We start from the raw sequence: 22,039 nt of genomic DNA, 5'->3' as shown, positions 1-22,039 counted from the left end.
TGTCTCACCAACTCTTCCCTGAATTCAGCTACAGAATATTTCTTAGGCCTCCTGAGTGAAGGTTCGTGCTGGTGTTCTGCCCGGTGTAACTGAAACAGAATGTAGCTGTTGACAACCGCTATGTCTACCATGTGAAAAAACAATATCTTCCACCACCTCATACATTTCCTTAAAACATTGTTGCTTGTAAGTAACTGGTCTGATCGGTCAACACCATTCATAAAATGATTATAATTATAAATCGCCTTTGGTTGCTGCACCTGAAGAGTGTGCCACCGATCAGCCACTTTTTCTCTCCTCTCCGCTATAACAAAGTCATTCGCGTTGTCAATCGATGAAAGCACAGTAACCGCTCTACTGTCTTTCCATTGTTGGGCAAGACAAACACCGTCTCTCTCCCACCGCATATCCCCACGTTGAACATGTCTTGCCCACACCTTCCCCCTTTTCATTGGTTCTGGGAAGCCTTTCCTACTTTCTGCAGCCGTTCCTGTCGATGGTGTACCATGATGGAATAAATCTTTGACCAACTTAACTGAGGTATAAAAATTATCAAAATATAAGTGATAGCCTTGATTCAACAATGGTGTTACAAGTTGCATCACAGTGTCATACGCTAAACCATTTGCTGTGGGTTGATGTCCAGCCTTCTTCCCTATGTATACATCAAAATCACAAGTGTAGCCATTTAGACTGTCTGCCAACACCCAAAGTTTTATCCCCCATTTAACAGGCTTATTTTTAATATATTGTTTGATGCCAGATCTATGCTTTGACTTAACCATTCTCTCATCTACAGCAACCTGCTGGAATGGCTGGTAGAGAGACATACATTTGTTTCTGAAGTGGGCGAGGAAGTCATTTATTTTTCTAAGCTTGTCATTCTCCTCTTCAGCCTCAGGGTCAACAACATGGAGCATTCCCATAAGGGCCTTGAAGCGGTCACGTGTCATGATGGTGCGAGCCCACAAGCCATGGTACAGAGTTTTTGTGCTCCAGTACCGGTGGAATGAGGAGACGTTTACCAGGCCACAGTAAAGGATTAGAGCAATCATCTTGTAAAGTTCCTTGGGTGTTGTGTCTGTCCATGCCCCGTGTTTGTCGCCGTATGATGCCTTGTTGGGTACAGCACTCCATGCGTAGGCATTGGTAAATCCAGAGACCTGCTGCATCAGCTCAACTGTAAAAAATAGCTGGAAAAAATCAAGGGCATTGCTCATAGCACCTCTGAGCAGAGGGAGCTCCAAATGTAAACCTGGTGGTCTTCTAGGGGTGAATGCTGGCAACAGGTTTGGTGTGTCAGGTGTGTTGTAGCCATTCATTCCCTGCACCACAGCACATCGCTGAGGGCCAACTCTAGGCCTCACAGCCCGTCCTCCTCGACCTCTTCCTCGACCTCTTCCTCTGCCTCTCCTTGGCTGTATTGTTGGGAAATGTGGCCGTTCTTCTTCCTCTGAACTGGGAGGGTCACCTGCAGGTTCCAGCTGTAGGGAATGGCTGAAACCACAAAAGGAACAAATGGAGTCTATGATGATGGCCAAACAGTACCACTCTCTTGTGAAATCATGGAAAGCACCCCCTGGTGACCCATGGATCAAGAGCCCTTTCTTCAAACAGTGAATACCATCCCACCTGGGCGTGTTCACAATGCCTGCCTCCTATCCCGCCACACACACTTCAACTCTCTGATCTATGAAACATCCACTGTATGGGCTATATATAGGCCTACTTAATGATACGCACAGCACTTCATTCTGTGTGCCGAACACACACTGTAGTGGGCAGACAGCTAGCTTACTACCATGAACTTTTGCACATAGGCCACACATTTTTTTTTTTACATGCTCATAATGTGTTGTATAGGCCTATATGTTTGGCAAAAACGTGTGCTCTGTGTGCCACATCATTTTATCTCAGGTTCTATAGGCCAAGCTGAGATGATGATAAAGTCGCCTAGAATCAAAGAGAAGTAGTGACACTTTCACAACCTATGTTCCTTCTGTCATGATTCTGTATGTTCCACGGGACAATCTTTCTGCAATCTAATCTACTACTAATCAAAAGTTCTCCATCATCATCGATACAGCATAGGCTATTATGTTCACCTAAACTGCGCTAACGTGTTCTTCACGGTAGAACGTCATCGGCTAAGCAAGTGAGCCGCTCCGTGTCTTGCCTGGTAGGCTACTACGATCATTCACAAAAAGTTTCATCTGCTTTCCGTTTACAGTTCAAATGAATGAAACTAGGCCTATTTTTTAACTAACATGCTAGGGATCCTTACGAGCATCATTTTACATAACCACGGGGGAAAGAATCAGAGCCAAAATGCGAAGTCGTATGACAGATGTTAACAACTGACAGTCCACTGTCATGTTCTTCGCGGTAGAACATCATCGGCTAAGCAAGCGGCTCGCTCCGTCTCTTGCCTGGTTGATACTACGATCATTCACAAAAAGTTTCATCTGCTTTCCGTTTACAGTTCAAATGAATTAAACTAGGCCTATTTTTTAACTAACATGCTAGGGATCCTTACGAGCATCATTTTACATAACCACGGGGGAAAGAAACAGAGCCAAAATGCGAAGTCGTATGTTGACAACTGACAGTCCACTGTCATGTTCTTCGCGGTAGAACGTCATCGGCTAAGCAAGCGGCTCGCTTCGTCTCTTGCCTGGTTGATACTACGATCATTCACAAAAAGTTTTCTCTGCTTGCTGATTACAATTCAATGAAAGAAACTAGGCCTATTTTCTAACTAACATGATAGGGATCCTCACGAGTGTCGTTTTACATAACCACGGGGTAAAGAAATATAGAGACAAAATGCGAAGTCGCTATGACAGATGTTCACAGCTGTCATGTTCTTCGCCGGCTACTGAAGTTAACAATTTGACTCACCTTGTTTCAGTCTCAGGATCGCTTTCTTGACCTTGTAATTCCTGGTCCAAATCCATCTCCTCATCACTGGAAAGACCACCAGTTTCACTGTCGACATTGCTGTCAATTTCGCTGTTGCCATCTAAGATCATTGACCTTACTTGTTCAGCCGTGAACTTCTTACCGCAGGACGCCATCTCGAATATACCGCTTCCAGATGTTGTGGGCGTTACTCAATCATTTTGACAGATAAAATCAACCAATCACAAATTAAAGTTTTCCTATCCTAGTATTTTAATTGGCTATGGTATGGAGAGGATTTTGCAAGATATATTTGGCTTTTTAAGACGATATTTAGTTGTCATAACAACCAAGACGTCATCGTTCCTGGAGGAACGATATTTACATGGATCGTCACCAAAGGGTTAAGGTAGCTAATGAGAGCTCTGAAGTCAGTTTTTGTGAGCTCTGACTGACAACAAGCAGAGTCATTTGACCCAACATGAACGATAATCCTCCGAATTGTAGATGGGAGAGTTGGTAGCATATCCCGGAGCTCAGCCAGGACATCAGTAACCAAGGCGCCTGGCATACAACGCGTGATAACGTTGAAGAAGCGCAAATGTCTAGTGATGGAGTCGCTGATTATCAGAGTGGATGGTGGGAACAGTGGCTGAATGACTGGGATCTTGGGGCCGGGGATACAGTGTGTGGTGGCAGTGCTTCCAGAGGCTCCCTGCAGCGGCTGTTCCACCGAGGGCTGGAGAGGAGAGGCACTGTCGGGCTCCGCCTCAGGAGGCACCGTGGGAAAAGGAGCCGATCGCCTGGAGACTGCCTCCTGCAGCAGCCTTCGCCGGGATGAAGAATATCCATTTTGCTGTTGGCCTGGTTGATCGGACTGGATGGTAGATGCGGCGACGGATGGATGCTTCACCGTAGGAACCCTTGGGCAGCCGTTTGAGATAGCTTCAGCCCCCAGGGAGGAATCGACCGGAGGAGCAGCCCCAATTGCCGGGACACTGGCAAGCGTCCAGTGGGAAGTTGCTGGAGGTGATGACTTGGCTGGCGAGGCACGCGGCAGGTCCTGCTGTTCATTCGACTTGGCCGGTGGAGTGTTTGAAGGTTCGACTGCGGAGAGGGCCTCATACCGATTTCCGAGGGGCAGAGCAGGTGTGACCGCCCTAGTGTGCCTTCTTCTTCGGTCGCGAACGATGACCTCCGTCCAGGGTTGAGGGCCAGGAGTGGAGGAGACAGGTGCTCGGATGCCTGATGGGTCCCAGAGGACAGTGTCCTGGAGGGCTGCACTGAGGGTGGAGATCTGCTTTGATTGATCGGTTGCGAGATCAGTGAAGCTGGAGAGTAAAAGTTCTTTCTCCCAGAGTTTTTCACTGAAACTGGAGAGGATCGCTTCTTTCTTTCGCAGCTCAGCAGAAAGTCTACGGATGTCATCAGTCAGGTAAGCAATCTTGTTTTGGGCGTTTTGCAGGAGGATTGAGTCCTCAGGTGATATTTCCATTTTGCAGGTTGTGTAGTCTGTAGCCACAAGCAATCTATGCTGTAGTCACAAACAATTGATGCGACGATTCTGTATGTCACAAACAATTGATGCAACGATTCTGCACGTCCGTATTTGGTTATATACTGTCTCTGGTAACAATCCTACTGGCCAAAATTTCTGCGCAAAGCGTTATTGAGCAGGTAATATCCAATGTAATGGGTAGTATCCAATGAGTAGAGCAAGCCAGTTGCTATGACACTTGCAACCGCGTGGCCATCGGTGCGGCCATCTTGAAAAACCGATAGCTAAAACGTTAGTCTTGTCACTTATCCATTTTGTAGAAACAACAGCTTATAACCTGACTTTAAATGTATCCATTGGTTTCAGAAATGGCTCATATGAAAGCTAAAACCCTCCCAAATGATGTTTAATATACTAAAATAAATTTGCTTCACTGAAGAAAGATTGATCATTTAATGAACAAAGAAAGGTCAGATTGTGGCAAGACAAAAGTTTTTTTTTTTTTTGCTCAATGATGTTCATGTCTGGTGACTGGGCTGGCCAGTCCTGGAGCACCTTGATCTTCTTCGCCTTGAGAACTTTGATGTAGAGATGGAAGTATGCGATGGAGCACCATCCTGCTGCAAAATTTGATCCCTTGTATGGTTGGGAATGTAAGAGGTAGCTAATACTTCTTGATATTTTAGGCTATTGATATTTCCTTCCAGGGCCGTGCAGAGACCTCTTGAGGGGCAGGTGCTCAAAGTTAAAAAGGGGGCACAAGTAGCATGGATTTGTAAAAATGTATTTATCTAGGCCTTTTCTATAGCCTATGTCCACTGGTGTGACGGTCATTTCCACCAGTGTGACGCTGAATTCATTTCACACTATAGGACAGTGTTGCCACAAGGGGTTGGTTTATACCCCCAGACACATTACAGTCTCCACAGCTGCCAACACACACACACACACACACACACACACACACACACACACACACATACACACACACAAATACATCCATTCCACAAACAGGTGCATATATAATAATACTCATTAGGTTTTAAATGAGCGGGGTAACTATATGGGAACAAGGCCTTTAAACTATAATTTTACAGGCAGCAAGTACTGTAGACAGCTGTGATTCACTGTGAGTATGAAAGTTGTCAAAAGGGTGCAATGTTTATAGTCAATGTGGGTCCATTTCAACATACAATTTTCAATGAGTGAGATGGATGGAGAGAGAGAGGGAGGGAGTGAGAGATGGAGAGAGTGAGAGGGGGAGTGAGACGGATGGAGAGAGAGGGGGGGGGGGGAGAGATCCTGCTCAAAACGGATTGTCTGCACTCAAATACACTGTTGCTTGCAGAAATTCCGTGTTTCAGTTTAAGTTGTCGCACTCAAATACACTGTTGCTATCAGAAATTCCCTGTGTTTCAGTTTAAGTTCTCGCACTCGTCCTCTTGTTTCTTCTGCTCAAAGTCTTCTGCTCGCTCTCACTATCTGGCCCTCTCTCTCTCTCTCTCTCTGATTGATATGAAATAACGTTACCAAAATTCACCAACCAATACAAATTCATGACGTGAAATGAACGAAAATGCTCTCAGATTTAAAGACCACGCTCGATATTAAACGATACAAACTTCATACATTGACAAGTTTATTTACGGGAGTTCATCAACTATTTTTGGCTCATATTTGCATGCAGTCATTTAGCAGACGCTTTTGTTCAAAGCGACGTACAAGAGAGAGGCATATAAGCCCCTATAGCAAACTTTACACCGAGTTATTCCCGAGTCATCATGGCACATTTGGCATCACAAGGCTACTCGGCTTACCTAGAAAACGGGAGCTCCAGAGAAACTTATCAGAGGCGTCGGTCAGCAGGGCACGTCAGGGCAGAGTGAGGGCACGTTGTGGATCATGTGACCGACCAAGGTAGATGTAAATTATTATCATTTCGTTAAATTTATTATTATTTTGGGCCGGATACAGACTTTTCACACTCAAATAAAAAAAATAATAATAAAAATAATAATAATAAAAAAAAACATTGACAAAAGGGCACTTTGGGCATCAAGGGCAAAAGGGGCAGGTGCTCAAGCCCCCTTAGCCCCCCCCTCTGCACGTGCCTGTTTCCTTCCACCCTGCAAATCTCTCGCACACCCCCATACTGGATGTAACCCCAGACCATGATATTTTCCACACCAAACTTGACTGTTTTCTGGGTGAATCTCGGATCCATGCGGGCTCCAGTAGGTCGCCTGCAATATTTGCGGCGGCTGTGATGTATTTCAACCGAAGATTCATCTGAGAAGTCCACCTTCTGTAACTTTTCCAGCGTCCATCCTTTTAGCAGGCTATGGGCCTTGGCAATTGCCACACGTTCTTATAATTGCCTTTTGTTTAGTGCTGGTTTCTGGGCACTGATTTGACCATGGAGGCCATTTCGAGACAGAATTCTACAAACTGTCCTGGTTGACATGTGGACTTGAGGTGACCAGGCCTGGTGGCGCTCTGCTGCAGTGGAAAAGGGGTTGGCCTTGGATTTTCGAGCCAACAAACGGTCCTCCCGAGCATTTGTCTTGCCGGGTCTGCCGGACCTGGGCTTGTCAAAAACATCTCCAGTCTCTTCAAATCTTTTATTTATTCTTAGTATTTGACGCTGAGACATTTTGAAGGTGTCAGCCACCTCAGCAGTGGATCTGGTTTTCAGCCTCTTGATAATCAACGCCTTGGTCTCAGGGTGAATCTTAGGCATGTTGTCATAGGTCAAGTTGCAGTTGATGTGAAGGTCTGGTGTGCTGGGGTTCTTTTTATACATACCCACTAATTGATTGATCAGTTATTGATCACAGGTGAGGCTGTAATCTAGGATTGGGTGCATCATATGACAAGGCGACAAGACTTTTGTCTTTGCAAAAACTGACTCGGTGGGCTTAACCAAGCTGTGAACGTTAGAATGTTTTTCAGCAGTTTCGTTTGGCACCAAAACATTATTTAAAAAGGGATTGAAATTAGCCATTTTCTTGATTACAAATATATTTGAGGGGCACTTAAGGTCAACTTGTACCCAAGCGACAAGACTTTTGTCAGGGACTGTAGGTACTTTATTAATCCCCAAAGGGAAATTCTTATGGTCCGACAGATAAGTGGAAAGCTACAAACAGTCCTGAAAATCGCTCATCGTTAAGTTGGATATTGCGATCGCTGTCACTACGAGTTTGATACAGGGGCAACGTTATCCACCCTGAAGTAAGATATGTGTTGTTGTGACGTCACGCGAAAAGGTCCTATATTGTAGTCTAATAAGACTGGAGAAATATGAGCGCATTGTCCTAAAAAAGTCTCTTGGCCTGGCCGCAGTGAACGAGATTTTTCTTCGTCCAGGTGTTCAATTTCACAAACTCCCATATCTTTTCACACTCTCCATTGATTTGGGCTAATGGTCACGTTTTAAGTTTTTTTCTTTTCTACGCTGTGGACTGTCCCACTGTCACAAGTAGCCTTGCGTTTTTCTGAAATGCATTTATATGTCCTCTCCGCCGATGACCCAGTGCTAAATAGGGTTTTTCCAACCTGTTCAGTTCTGCAGTGCATTTCACCACACCTTTCTGGAGCGTTTCTTTATGTGCAAAAGTGCGGATGTGTCTTGAGTTTCTGCCTGCCATTTTCACTCTCAAGCTAAGGGCCTACAAGTCTGTTTTACCTGAATTTAGACTTTGCTAGTGCACTTAAAGAAGCTGTCAGTGTATGCCTATGTGTCAACACCTACCCAAGCTCCCTTTGCAGAAATGAACTTTAAGTTTAGTCAGTATAGTAGAGGCTTGTATCATGAAAACATTTATATAGTTGAAAGATATCTAGGCTACCATAACATACATTAAATTGAGGCAAACTATTATGTCAATCAATGGCATTGCTACTAATAACAGGACAGCCATGTGTACTTCCGGGGTTTCATTGGGCACTCGGATTGATGTGCTGTAGTTAGAAAGAATGGACATTATTTCAGCCTCTAATGGTGTTTTTAGCTAAATTCTATTCCTCATGTTACGACCCTGGCGGGTCTAGGCCCCGCCCTGTGATATTGCATGCCTGTTCTGTCTCTCCAGCAAGTAATTGGAAGCAGGTGTACAGCAGGTGATTGGAAACAGGTGGACCCATGATTGGATGGGCTACAAAAGCCCTGATCAGTCTCCAGTCGAGAGAGCGTTGGAGTGGAGCTGTGGATTGGTCGTTGGAGAGCGTTAGATTTTGATAGTGATTGGAATTGGAATTGGAATTGGAATTGTCGTTGGTTTTAAGATTGTCGTTGATTTGGATTGTCGTTGATTTTGGTTTATCGTTGTTGTTTGTTTAAAGATTGCCATTTAACTGAATTTACATCACATCTTTTGTTTCTCTTCACAACACTGACATTCACCACAGGTTTGCTCTTATTATTAGATACAATATATAACTGTAACCATTAATAAATAACTTATATTATATTATTATCATAAATTCTGCGTGGTCTCCCCTTTATGTTTCGTTTATTGAGCCGTGCACGTCACACTCACAATGTGGGCTTTTTCCTTAGGCCTCGTGCACATGGAGTCAAGGTTGCCTGAACCCGGATTCATTTTTCACACAGATCCACTTTTTAATCGCGTGCACAAGGAGCAGGTTCAAGAGAAATTTGTGTGCACATGAACCCAGCGGATCAGATTGAATCCGCTGTAGTACATCCCTCACGCCTGTTGGTGGCGCTTTAACGTTGCTACAGACAACTGAAGAAATTGGAGAAGAAGACATGAGCATGCTAATACAGTGACATGTGACAGTAGTCGAAATTTAACTAGCATTGTTAAGCCTAGCCGCATAGCCTTCGTTTAATCTGCACAGTAACACATTATGGTGGTTAATAAAATCAGTGGTCAGAGCAGACTGTAGGTTAAGCGAAAAATTGTTCTATTTGTATTAAAATAAAGAGTTTAGAACAGTGTAACAAAGCAATGTGCAACATGACATGTATGTGAGTTGATTAAATGCCTGTGCTTTATGGAGAGACTGAGCTTGAGCAGAGGAGGCCACAATGCAAGTGGTGTGGATCCTGGATGTTTCATGGTTTACAATTAATTCTAATTTCATTGTTTTATTGCTTACAACAAATGTAGGCTATTGTTGAGGGCTTCACGTACTATACCTCTGAAGTAACGTTCACGCTAGCTGGTAGGCTACGCAAACAGCTATCGTTGTCTGACAGCACTAGAGCTAACATTAATCTTACTGGGGCTAAGCCATCAATGCTGATATATTAATGCAAAAGGCTTCCAAAACTTACACATCAAATGCAAAATCTACACGCAAACCTATATAATTTGCATTGGTAGCCTATTGGGAAATGAGTGAGACATTTTCACAATTCTGCCTTTCATGAAAGTTACAGGAGAGCAAGGTGGCGGAAAAATAACTGTAGCAACAAACTCTCTCTCTCTCACTCACAAACAGACATACACTCCAACTAACTCACTCACAGAAAGAAAAAGAAACTACATAACTGTGTCTCAAATACGTTGTTAATGTCCGATATCCCCTGCTCAATGGTGTGCTGTGACAGCTGCAGGTCTGACACAGACTGCTTTCATCCGTCATTGTCAGGGTTGAGGATAGCACCGACATCACGTACACAAGACTTCACAACCTCTCTTTCACTTTTTTGCTCAAGCAATATTCCATGCCACCTGATACAATGCCAACGTGACCGTTTCAGAGTACTTCCTGAATTTTCGAAAAAGCTGAGTCTGTTTTTATCTGACTGATGTTTCAAAGTATTTACCTTTTGCTTACGTAGCTCTGTGTCTTTAGGAAACTCCTGGGCTATGTTAGCAAGGTGTGAGGAGAATGGCACTCTGAGCTGCCAACCCTCCCGTTTTTCCCGGGTTTCTCCCGTTTTATGATCCATCTCCCGCCGCCCTCCCGTTTTGTCATTTCTCCCGGTAATCTCCCGTATTTCACGAGTTACAAATGTGTTTTATTAATAATCAAATCAAAATGTGTGTCAATGTTCTAAAGTTGCCAGATCATGTATGAAACGCAAGCATGAGAGGCAAAGCAAGCGTCAGCCAATCAAATTGCCTTTAATGCAAAGACAACACAGGCTCTAGCCTATCAGATCACGTTTATGGTCACGTCTCAAGAGACCGAAGCTAAAAAAAAAAAGCTGGCGGACCAAACTCCATAGATGGTCGAATTTGTACCTAAAAGTTGTTAGTTTTACTAGTTTTTACAGACACTGTACAATGTAAAAAAAATATTTTTGTATTATTATTGTAACTGAAAAATACGTCTGAGAGGATTTGCGAGGTGTCTGAGCTTGCTATCATTCACTTTGAATGGGGATGGACGGATCAACGCATTCCAACGCAAATATTATGCATATTATATTATCATATTAAATTATTCATATAGAACATTCAAAAACAGTTAACGCTGACCAGTGCAGTTTAATTTAATCACAATAAAATAAAATATCAGAATAAATACGTTGTCTTTATACACTTAGGCCTATATGCACAACATCCCTTAAAACCAACATTTGCCCCCGGCCCGCCGAAATCTCCCGGATTTTGCTACTCAAATGTTGGCAGGTATGATGGCACTCCAAGTTTGAGGATTTAAATGCAACAGTGACAACTGGCATATTAAGCATAGGGGTTTCCCATTTCACTCCACATCGCGCATCTAGCCTTTATCTGGTTATATTTACATTTTGTCTAATGTGATGATATTGACTCTTTGTTTTTGTTAAAACCAGAAAGCTCTGTTTATTTTTGGCTTGGGATAGCCTTCTGGCGATGTTGTACGATAGGCTTGACATAATCTGCAGAGGATAAAATAAAATCTTTCATGGAAACCAAATCTAGAAATTATCGGTATACACAAATAAAAATACTCGTACTCGTATCGGTTTGTAAAAAAGTGGTATTGTGCATCCCTAATTCATACATAAATCAATGCATACATACGTAACAACTATATGATCATAATATACATATGATCACAATTGAGAAATAAGACTGTTTCTCGCCAAAAACCCTCTGCAGTGACCCTTTCCTTTCTCCCAATCCCCCCTCCCCCTTTTTATCCCTCCAGAGGTCCGTAAGCAGGCGAGGATGCAGGAGCAGAAGGCCAAGGCCGAGGAGCAGCGGTCTCGAGACCTGCAGCGCGCCCTGGAGCTTCGCAGCCAGGAGGAGAAGCAGCTCAGGCACGAGGAGTTGGAGCGCAAACTGAAGGAGCAGAGGGGGATGCTGGAGAAGAGTTTCATGTACCAGGCTGAGCTGCGGTCTCAGGACCTGCAGCGCATCCAGGAGGAGCGTCGCAGCCAGGAGAAGCGCATAACGCGACTGGAGGAGAAGCAGTTCAGGTACAAGGTGGGGTTCAAGTACCAGGCTAAGATCTTTGACCGGGAGATCAAACAACTCAAGAAGAATCTGGGCCATCTCGTTGTGAATGCCCCCACTCCAGCTGCTGCCCCGGCTAAAGGCCCCAATAAAGAAGGCTCCACGCCTTACAAAGGCAGGACCCAGCGTCAGCAATCTCGTCTTGAAAGCTGTGTAAGCATTCAAGGGAAAGAAAGGCGTCAATCTGCCCGCGCTGAAAATGCTTTAGCCGACAAGAGAGAAGTTGTTTTCCAGGGTGCTTTGGTCCAAACCAAGGGCACCAGAGCATCCGGCTCCTTCAAGCTGAACAAGCAGGCAGAGGCTGAGAAGAAGCCCGTAAAGAAGGCTAAGATGCCTGTAAAGAAGGCTTAGATGCCCGTAAAGAAGGCTAAATGTATTGGCTAAGAAGCCCGCGACTGCTAAGAAGTCTCTGAAGAAAGGTGAAGATGATGTTACGTGCAGCCTCAAGAAGACTAAGAAGTCTTCAAAAGTTGTTGAAACCTACAGCCTTAAGAGGAAACGAAAAAGGTCAAGAAGCCTTGCGATTGCTAAGAAGTCTACAGAAGTTGTTGAAACCTACAGCCTTAAGAGGAAACGAAAAAGGTCAAGAAGCCTTGCGATTGCTAAGAAGTCTACAGAAGTTGTTGAAACCTACAGCCTTAAGAGGAAACGAAAAGGGTCAAGAAGCCTTGCGATTGCTAAGAAGTCTACAGAAGTTGTTGAAACCTACAGCCTTAAGAGGAAACGAAAAAGGTCAAGAAGCCTTGCGATTGCTAAGAAGTCTACAGAAGTTGTTGAAACCTACAGCCTTAAGAGGAAACGAAAAGGGTCAAGAAGCCTTGCGATTGCTAAGAAGTCTACAGAAGTTGTTGAAACCTACAGCCTTAAGAGGAAACGAAAAGGGTCAAGAAGCCTTGCGATTGCTAAGAAGTCTACAGAAGTTGTTGAAACCTACAGCCTTAAGAGGAAACGAAAAGGGTCAAGAAGCCTTGCGATTGCTAAGAAGTCTACAGAAGTTGTTGAAACCTACAGCCTTAAGAGGAAACGAAAAAGGTCAAGAAGCCTTGCGATTGCTAAGAAGTCTACAGAAGTTGTTGAAACCTACAGCCTTAAGAGGAAACGAAAAAGGTCAAGAAGCCTTGCGATTGCTAAGAAGTCTACAGAAGGTTTTGAAACTGTAGCCATGAGAAGGCATCCAAAAAGGCTAAGAAGCAAGCGCCGCCGCCGCCGCCTGTAACAAGTACATTTTTGTGTTGATTTTGAGGTGTGCCTTGCATGGTCACTAGTGATGGGAATTTCGATTCACTTAGAAGATTCATAGTCCTTTGAGTGAATCACTAAAAAGATCTGAATCTTTTGAGTCCTTTGAATCTGAATCAGTAGAAATTTTGTCGCTGAATGAGCCCAGCAGCCCACTCCCTAGTGCCTAATGCGCACGCTCACAGCAAACCACTGTAATGCAGTTTTGAGGATATCCAGGGGAAATACGCAAGCACACACACACACACACACACACTGAAAGTAGCGTTAATGCTGTTACAAATGTAGAAAATGAATATGACAACGGGCCTGCTTGCTGTATAAATCAATTGAGGTTGGGTGAAAGACTTACTCAAAGGACTGAGGTGAAATGGGTCGGACTCGTAGGCTATCCGGTTGGGTGAAAGACTAACTCAAAGGATTCAGGTGAAATGGGTCGGACTCGTATCCGGCTGGGTGAAAGACTAACTCAAAAGACTCAGGGGAAATGGGTCGGACTCGTGTCCGGTTGAGTGAAAGACTAACTCAAATGACTCATATTGAATGGGTCGGACATTTTTGAATATTAAAAAGGATGCAAACATCGGAGATGTCGCCAACGTGACTATCAGTCTCAGATAGCTGTCACGTTGGCGACATCTCCGATGTTTGCATCCTTTTTAATTTCACCTGAGTCCTTTGAGTTAGTCTTTCACCCAGCCGGATACAAGTCCGACCCATTCCACCTGAATCCTTTGAGTTAGTCTTTCACTCAACCGGATACGAATCCGACCCATGCATTCGCTCAGTCTATGGATCTGTATCTGTGTAGCCTACAGCTCTACAGGAAGTTCTTATTCAACCACGCAGCTCCGGGTCCGTATGCTTAATCTAAGTTACTATGCAGATGAAAAACGGATGTTTTATAGACCTACAGTTTGACGACATTCGTGCATTGTTTTAATAATGTCGTCCGTAGCAGCCAGAACCGAAATTTAATTGAGACCACGGACTCGTGACTCATGGGTGAATGTTAGGATTCGGATCTTTGAATCCGATTGACTCAGATTCAACCACCACTAATGGTCACTCAGTTTGTAAGGACGGCCTGATTGTGAAAGACATTATTAAATATTATCATGAAGTTTTAGACTAAAAGTTAATTCTTTTAACTGCTATTTTCTAATGTGTTCTGTGTTTTGTATATGTGTTCTGTTTCTTTGTTCTGTTAAGAGGAATGCTGAGTCTTGAGAAAGGAGTATGTGAAACTGAAACTGATGTCATGAATGTTTACGTTGAGATTGGGATAGTGATTGATGATGCCATGTGTTCCGTGAACTCTTCTTGACTGTTGGTTTTTAATTAAGCAAGTTACTCAGAGTTTGAGGAAGGGGGTTTAGGTAAGGATTATTATCTTTGGAGAACAGAGGCCAGATGGCAACAACAGACCTGGGATGGGTCAATGTATTGTGTAACCACTGATTTCTGTAATAAAAGAGCTATGAAGCCAGCGAGAGCTCAGAGGTGATATCGAGTGGTGACACCGATTCCTCTCCGCTCAAAGGCCTGAGCGTAATAGTTCTGTTATAACTTTGCCCTGGTTTGTAGTGTCATTTTATTCTAAGTAATTCTAACAAAACTTAGTAAGAGTTTAGGATTTTTTCCTGACACTGACCTAGGCAGATTTACACATGTGCCATACTCCTTCCATTTCTTGATGATGGATTGAACAGAATTTCAGGGGATGTTAAGTGCCTTGGACATTTTTTTGTATCCTTCCCCTGACCTATACCTTTCAATAACCTTTTCTCTGAGTTTCTTAGGGTGATCTTTGGTCTTCATGGTGTATCAGTAGCCAGGAATACTGGAATACTGATTACTGAATAATAACCAGTGAATGGACCTTCCAGACACAGGTGTCGTTATACTACAATCACTTGGGACACATTTACTGCACACTGATCCCCATTTCACTAATTTTGAGACTTCTAGCACCAATTGGCTGGACCTCTGTTGAATTAGGTCAGTCTATTTAAGGGGGTGAATACTTATGCAATCACTTATTTTCGTTACATATTTTTATTTAATTTACATAACTGTGTAGAAATCTGTTTTCACTTTGACATTAAAGAAAGCTATTTTGTGATTTTTTTTGTCCAAAAAGCCAACTTATATTGACCATGACTGATTTATAAAAGCCATAAAAGGGTAAAACATCCAAGGGGGTGAATACTTATGCAAGACACTGTAAATAAACAACTAATGTTACTCCTCAAGGCTGCTTTTCCTCTCACAAATGCTACTTACCTGGTTCGAAACAGTAGTTCATTGAATCCTTGACAACACATATTACAGTTACCCAAAGTTAAGCAAATAATGGCTAAACAAAGGGACTTCTCTTCTCTTGCATTGAAGTGAACGGAATTGCATGATCTTTGTAATGTTCCTGTTCCTGGCCAATGAAACACTGCCACCTACTGGATGATTGTGTTAGAACAGCCACAGCTTTTCTTCTTGTTTCTTGAAAGCAAGTGTAGTTGCAGATCAGGAGACATACTTTTTTCATTTTTGAAAGCTGCCAAAAATCACGTGATAAGATTTTGCTCATGAGCATTCATAGCAAAAGTCACAAATTAAAATCCTGTGGTTTTGCAAGTATGAAGTGATAATTCGGTCCGTGCAGTTAAAAACTCCACAATCAAGTTGTGAATAACAGATGTATTACGTCTTTCTTTTTAAGATAATTCTACCTTAATAAGCCTGGATTGCGTACTATCACCTCTTATGTAACAGGTACATAGACATAAACACACACACACACACAAACGCGCACAGAGACACACACACACACAAATAGAGAGAGGGAAAGTAGAATTGCATTGTAAAAATGTAATGATTTTAACAGTTGCTCATGAAAAAAAAATCTCCCCAGCATCTAGCCTTTCTGGCAGCTGGCCCAGTCTGACCCCAAGCATCCAGTTTGTAGCGGACTAATAATATGGACCCCACAATGATCGCATCCCTGAAGGAAGTGCTGAGGAACACTGTGGACAACCTCACGGAGGAGGATTTTAAGAGGTTCAAGCACCTCCTTCGGGACCAGGGCCAAATCACATGGGGAAAGCTGCAGAAGGCCGACACACTCAACACTGTGGAATTGATGGTGCAGGTGTACAAAACGGGAGCTGGGGACATCATGTTGACCATCTTGATGAAAATAAACCACAACCAGTTGGCCATGGACTTGGAGAGAGATCTGAAAAGATGTGAGTGTACAAAAGGCAATTGTTTGCGTATGTGGGAAGAATTGTATACATTCAGACTTTCTGTTTCTCCTAACACTATCTCTCTCTCATTCTCTCTTTCACTTTCTCTCTGCTTACTAATTTTCATTTTATCTCTTTTATCTCCATCTTCTCTTTCTCCGCTCTCTTTCTCTCTTCATCATTCCTTCTTTTTGTCTCTACCCTCTGTGACCTTTTTTCAATCAATTTATTTTCTATTCCCTCTCTCTTTCTTTAATCTCTCTTCCTCTCTCTCTGACCACCATGTCTCTATATATCTCATTCTCACTTTCTATCTCTTTTTTCTGCTCTTTCTCTCTCTCTGTCTCTCTCCATTTTTGTCTTTGTTCTCAGTGAACATCACTGCTCACTCTGGAGGGAAGGCTGACGCCCCTGCTTTGAGTGAAGGACGGCCCATGCCACAGCAAGGAGGGGGTAATGACCAACTGTCATACATTTCATATTTGGATCCAATGACATATTAACTGCAATACACACATGAATATTAAATATTAAATAAACCTAGGTGAATTTATGGTATTGTGTATTTCACCGTAATTTCCTGACTGTTAACGGCAGTTTATACATTGCTTTTGTAAATTGCTGCAGCCCTGCGGACAATATCCGGGTGCGGCCTATACATGGATGTTTCTTTCCCCACATGGTAGTTAGTAATGTGCACATGGTATCTCTTCCAGGTAAAGCGTTAATAGGTCTCTTTCACCCTCCCTCTTTCACATTCAAATCCCATTAATGTATCAGATAAAAGGACATGGGATAGATAGCACATTTTCATTCATACTCAGTCAGAAAGGTAGGGAGCATCAGAACCATGGCAGATTCATTCATACATGTATCAAGACAAGCATGCTAGCATACATGTGGCAAATATACATGATCCATACAATCATAAAGATGGTATATACATGACTCATTAAAAATTAAGAGTGGATAAAATGGGGAGAGCGTTCAAGTATTGTAGAACAGCTTAGTGGGTATACAGTGTGCTCATGAGGGTACTTTTACAAAGGTTAGTAGTAATGAGACGGAAAGCTATGGCGATGGTGACAATTATATACATTACAGGTTAATAGGCTAGCAAAGAGTATGATGTATAATTCGTAGAATAAGTGCATGCTATTGTGGTGGGGCAGGGTAGGTGTAGACCGTTGGATTCTGTAAGTTGATCAAATACCATAAATAACTTAATAGTTATGGTGGAACAATGTTTTCATAGCCATTTTCTCATCCTCACTTTCCATCTCTTTATATGCTCTTTCTCCTTGTCTCTCTGTTCTTCACTCTCCATCTTTCTCTTCGCTATCTCCCCCTCTCTTTCCCTCCCTCTCACTCTCTCTTTCTCTCTCTCACTCTCCATCTATCTCTCTCCCTCTCCCTCGTTTTAAGTGGGAACCCAGCAGTCTTCCCCAGGTCTGGCCGGAGGGGATGGAGGGGTCAAGTTGAAAGCCACTGCTCACTCTGGAGGGATGGTGAACGCCCCAACAGTGGCCGGCTGCAACATCAAAGGCCCTGTCACCATCAACATGGGAGGAAGTCCACAGCAAGAAGGAGGTAATGGCCCACTGTCAGACATTTGGATCCAGTGGTCTATTAACTGCAATATACACACACAGACACACACAGCTATTACAAAAATCTAGGGAATGCAAGTACTACAAGGATAGCAAGGGTAGCAGGATACAACAATACGGCCTAACTGGATGATGGCAGCTGCAATACACACCGCTTGCTGTTCCCGGGATCCATAAAGATCCTTTCTACACAGCACTACACAGTAACCCAATTTTATATATGTTGGGAGTTTTATACATGTTCAGGTTTTGATGAACTATGTTAAGTTATGGTTGCTGACTAGATAGCAATAACCAGGCAACCCTGAAACACTGTTTGCTGCATAGCCTAAAGCAAAGTTTAATTTCTCAAAATCAACTCACTAATAAAAGGCAGCCTTGGGTTCAAAGTGATCACAACCACTTGCGGATGATGTTAAATGGCCTCACATAGATATTAAACAACCCGGGGAGAAATTAAAAATCAGTGTGTTCCGACAGATTTCCCATGAAAACACCACTGTTCTCCTATAATATAACAGACCTCTATTTTAGCTCTGATGTTAGTTGCGGTTGCATGATTTATCAAAGAAGATGATGGATTTCAGGTCTGATGGGTAGGATGTCGGTTTATTCTCCGTAAAAGACAAGAAGCACACACAACACGCTTCGATGTAGAGAGAGAAGGAGAGATTAGGAGATATGGTCCATAGTGTAGTTTCTCTTATGTGTTGGGCTTGATTTCAAAGGCTGCGATGTGTCCTCAATTTTCCTTGCTCCGTTCTCTCACCACAACCAGTGGTTGGTGTCTCTATGAAGTTCTGTCTCTAACACAATCAGCAAACAAGTTACAGTTTAGTTATGGTAAGGTAGAATACACAGCATAACGGGTGGAAGTATGATAGGAAAGGTCAGTCAGTATATCTACATATACTGTCACCAGTACCCTTGCGTCATACAAATTAATGCATTTATACGTCCACTCTGCCGATGACCCTTTGCTAAACAGCCTTATACTAACCTGTTCGGTTCTGCACCAAATGGCCTACAGCAGTGTTTCCCAAACTGTGGTACGCATACCCCCAGGGGTATCCAAAGGGACGTGGACGAAAAATGTGATTTACATTCTCAGAGAAGGCCCCATGAAACAGCCCATTACATTTTCAAACTGACCTATAAATAGACATGACATCTCAAATAGTCTGAATAGCCCAATTGCCAACAATACACTCATGTATACATTGTACTGTTCAGCGAAATAAATGCACTGCCAAAAATAGCTACAGGTAGGTCAGTAAAAACATAGGCACAACGGTTAGCTCCCTAATCAGAATTCCGTTCTCCAAAATGGACACGTTTAGGAGCTTTATGGGCTCTATCAGTCTTGACAAAAAAAGCTTGTCATGGAACTTTTTTTTTTTACAGACTCAGAATCACATACATGAAGATTCAGTTTGAAGGTGTGGGGCTCAGGCATTTGAAAACACGTCTGACAAGAACTGCACAGAACCCACAGCAATATTGGTAACTTGTTTGTTTAAACTTACATGGCCAGTAACATTCTGATTAAATTGTAGTCTAATCTTAGCCTGACGATGTCATACTCATAATTCTAGTCAGAATATGAGTCTGATGCTGAGCCATTGGGCTGTGATTATGGGGCGTGTTTCAACGAACCAAGAAAAAAAATGCCTCTTCGCTCAATTGGATACCTACAACTAATCATAGCAAAATAGTATGACCATCTGATACATTAAAACTTTTACCGGATACCGTAAGAAGGACGGCAAAAACATATTTCCGATCGACAAATGCCTTGATCGCGTTTCTCTCTTCCTCTTTCAAAATGAATGCGCTATCAATATCTGTGAGATATGCCTGCTCACGTACTTATTAGCAGCAAGGCTATAGCTAGCTTCCATTTGTTTCAATGTTTTTTTTGTCTACGCGTTAGCATAACCTATCAATAATGGTCTAGAGTGCTTCAGTTAAGACCTACAATCCTCGGCAACATTCGTGTTGCACATACACAACTAACCGAGTCAATGTAGACATAACAAAAGTCGTGTAGATAGCTTAAATCATATAAAATATGTCCCACTAAGCTCCCAAGACGGCGCCATCTTTGTTCGATGTATATTCTATCTTTCTAATCAACTCAAGCGTTGGTTGGTCATCTGTCCATCAACGTATAAAGCCTACAATTTGATTGGTCAGATCACTTTTCCGAGACGTTGAATCTCTCCAAACTAGCTCAAGTCCAGACTGAATCTCCCAGACCAAAAATGTTGTAGGCGGAGTTCAGGCTGTTATCCAGGCTAGTCTAATCTAGCACCTTCCTCCTGATGTCCTCGGATATCTCCTTACCTATTGGCATTGTTGATCTGTGTGAGTTCACCTTGGCACTACAGTAGTTTGGTTGGTTTCCTCTCTCTTTTAATCTGTGTTGCCCAACCCTTTTCCTAACAATGTCTCATTTGATTGGTTTGCTTCATTGACTAAATAAGCACCCAAATGTAATTCACTGAATCTGTTACCTACATGACTTCACCAATGCAGCTGGGGGTTCACTTACTTTTGCAAATACACTAATTCCATGTTTCATGTAGTTTTCTGGCTACTCACACAATTCCCTCTAAACAAGTACATGCAATTGATAAACATGAACCTGACATTTCATCTATGGAAAATTGACGATGAAAAAATAGGAAAATCATGCTAAAACAACAGAAAACTCTTAACTGCTTAAGGGGTTCACATATTTCAAGCGGCACTGTAGGTCAAGTACATTCATACAAAAATCTATGCATACATGCACTAATACTGTATGATCATAATATACATATGATCACAATTGATCAATAGGACTGCTTCTCGCCAAAACCCCTCTCACGTGACCCTTTCCTTTCTCCCATTCCCCCCTCCCCTTATTACCCCCACCCTACCCCCCAGAGGCCCGTGAGCAGGCGAGGGTGCAGGAGCAGAAGGCCAAGGCCCAGGAGCAGCGGTCTCAGGACCTGCAGCGCACCGTGGAGCGACAAAGCCAGGAGATGGGCATGAGTCACCTGGAGGAGAAGCAGCGGCACAACGAGTTGGAGCGTAAAGTGCAGCAGGGGATGCAGGAGAAGGGTTCAATGAATCTCCACGTGATGATTCCCACTCCAGCCGCTGCCCCTTACCATAACCCTTACCTTAACCCTAACCCTAACCCTAAAGCCCCCAAGAAGAAGGCTCCCTGTCCTAAGAAGGCAAAACCCAGCGTCAGCGATCTCGTCGTGAAAGCTGTGTCAGCATCCAAGGAAAAGAAAGGCGTCTCTCTGCCTATGGTGAAGAAGGTTTTAGCTGCTGTTGGAAACAACGATAAGAAGAACAACGCCCCCGTCAAGTTGGCCATCAAGAGTCTCATTTCCAAGGGTACTCTAGTCCAAACCAAGGGCACCGGAGTGTCCGGCCTTAAGCTGAAGAAGCAGGCAGAGGCCAAGAAGAAGCCCCTAAAGAAGGCTGCTCCCCAGGCAAAGGAGCTGGCTGCTAAGAAACCCCCAGCGGCAAAGAAGCCCAAGAAAGCAGTGGCTAAGAAGCCCGCGGCTGTTAAGAAGTCTCAGAAGACTGCGAAGAAGGCAAAGGCAGCAAAACCCAAGGCAGCAAAACCCAAGGCAGCAAAACCCAAGACAGCTAAGCCCAAGGTAGCTAAGCCCAAGGCAGCTAAGCGTAAAGCCCCTAAGCCAAAAAAGGCAGCTCGCAAGAAAAAGTAACAACGAGGTGTTATACCTTTATTTCATAGAAATGCAATAATTAAATAATAAATACGTTCAAAATAAAATGTATTTAAATGTAATCGTTTACCTCATCACACATTATAGGAGAAGACTCAGGGCTGTTATCTTGGCAAAGGGAGGCTGCACAAAACATTAAATGAAGGAGTGCCAATAATTGTGGCACATGTATTTTTGAGAAAAATATTTGTTCCATGATTTTGAATGAAATGAGGATAAACAATAAAGATTTAGTTTCACCTCTTGTTTTGCTCCTTTTTACTGAAGGGTGCCAAGAATTTCAAGAGGGCACTGTATGTATCTTTGAATGGCAGACGTTCTTCTCAATTTTGTGCAGCATTACCATTATAAGTTAAATTATCACACACGT

General features: G+C 43.1%; 1 protein-coding gene across 1 annotated transcript in view; it reads left to right on the top strand.

Annotated features, from left to right (window-relative positions):
* Positions 1-21,648, top strand: part of LOC308367375 (guanylate-binding protein 1-like) — a gene marked incomplete at both ends in the record, with an annotated part of 51,138 nt that extends 29,490 nt beyond the window's left edge. The window contains one exon of the mRNA XM_080841276.1: positions 20,849-21,648. Coding sequence (XP_080697402.1) covers positions 20,849-21,648 — 800 coding nt within the window. The remainder of the gene's footprint in view (positions 1-20,848) is intronic.
* Positions 21,649-22,039: the final 391 nt, after the last annotated feature.

This window comes from Sprattus sprattus (assembly GCF_963457725.1).
Source record: "Sprattus sprattus genome assembly, chromosome: 1".
Taxonomy (NCBI): Eukaryota; Metazoa; Chordata; class Actinopteri; order Clupeiformes; family Clupeidae; genus Sprattus; species Sprattus sprattus.
Note: the sequence above shows the minus strand (reverse complement) of the source record. Positions and strands in the feature narration are given on the sequence as shown.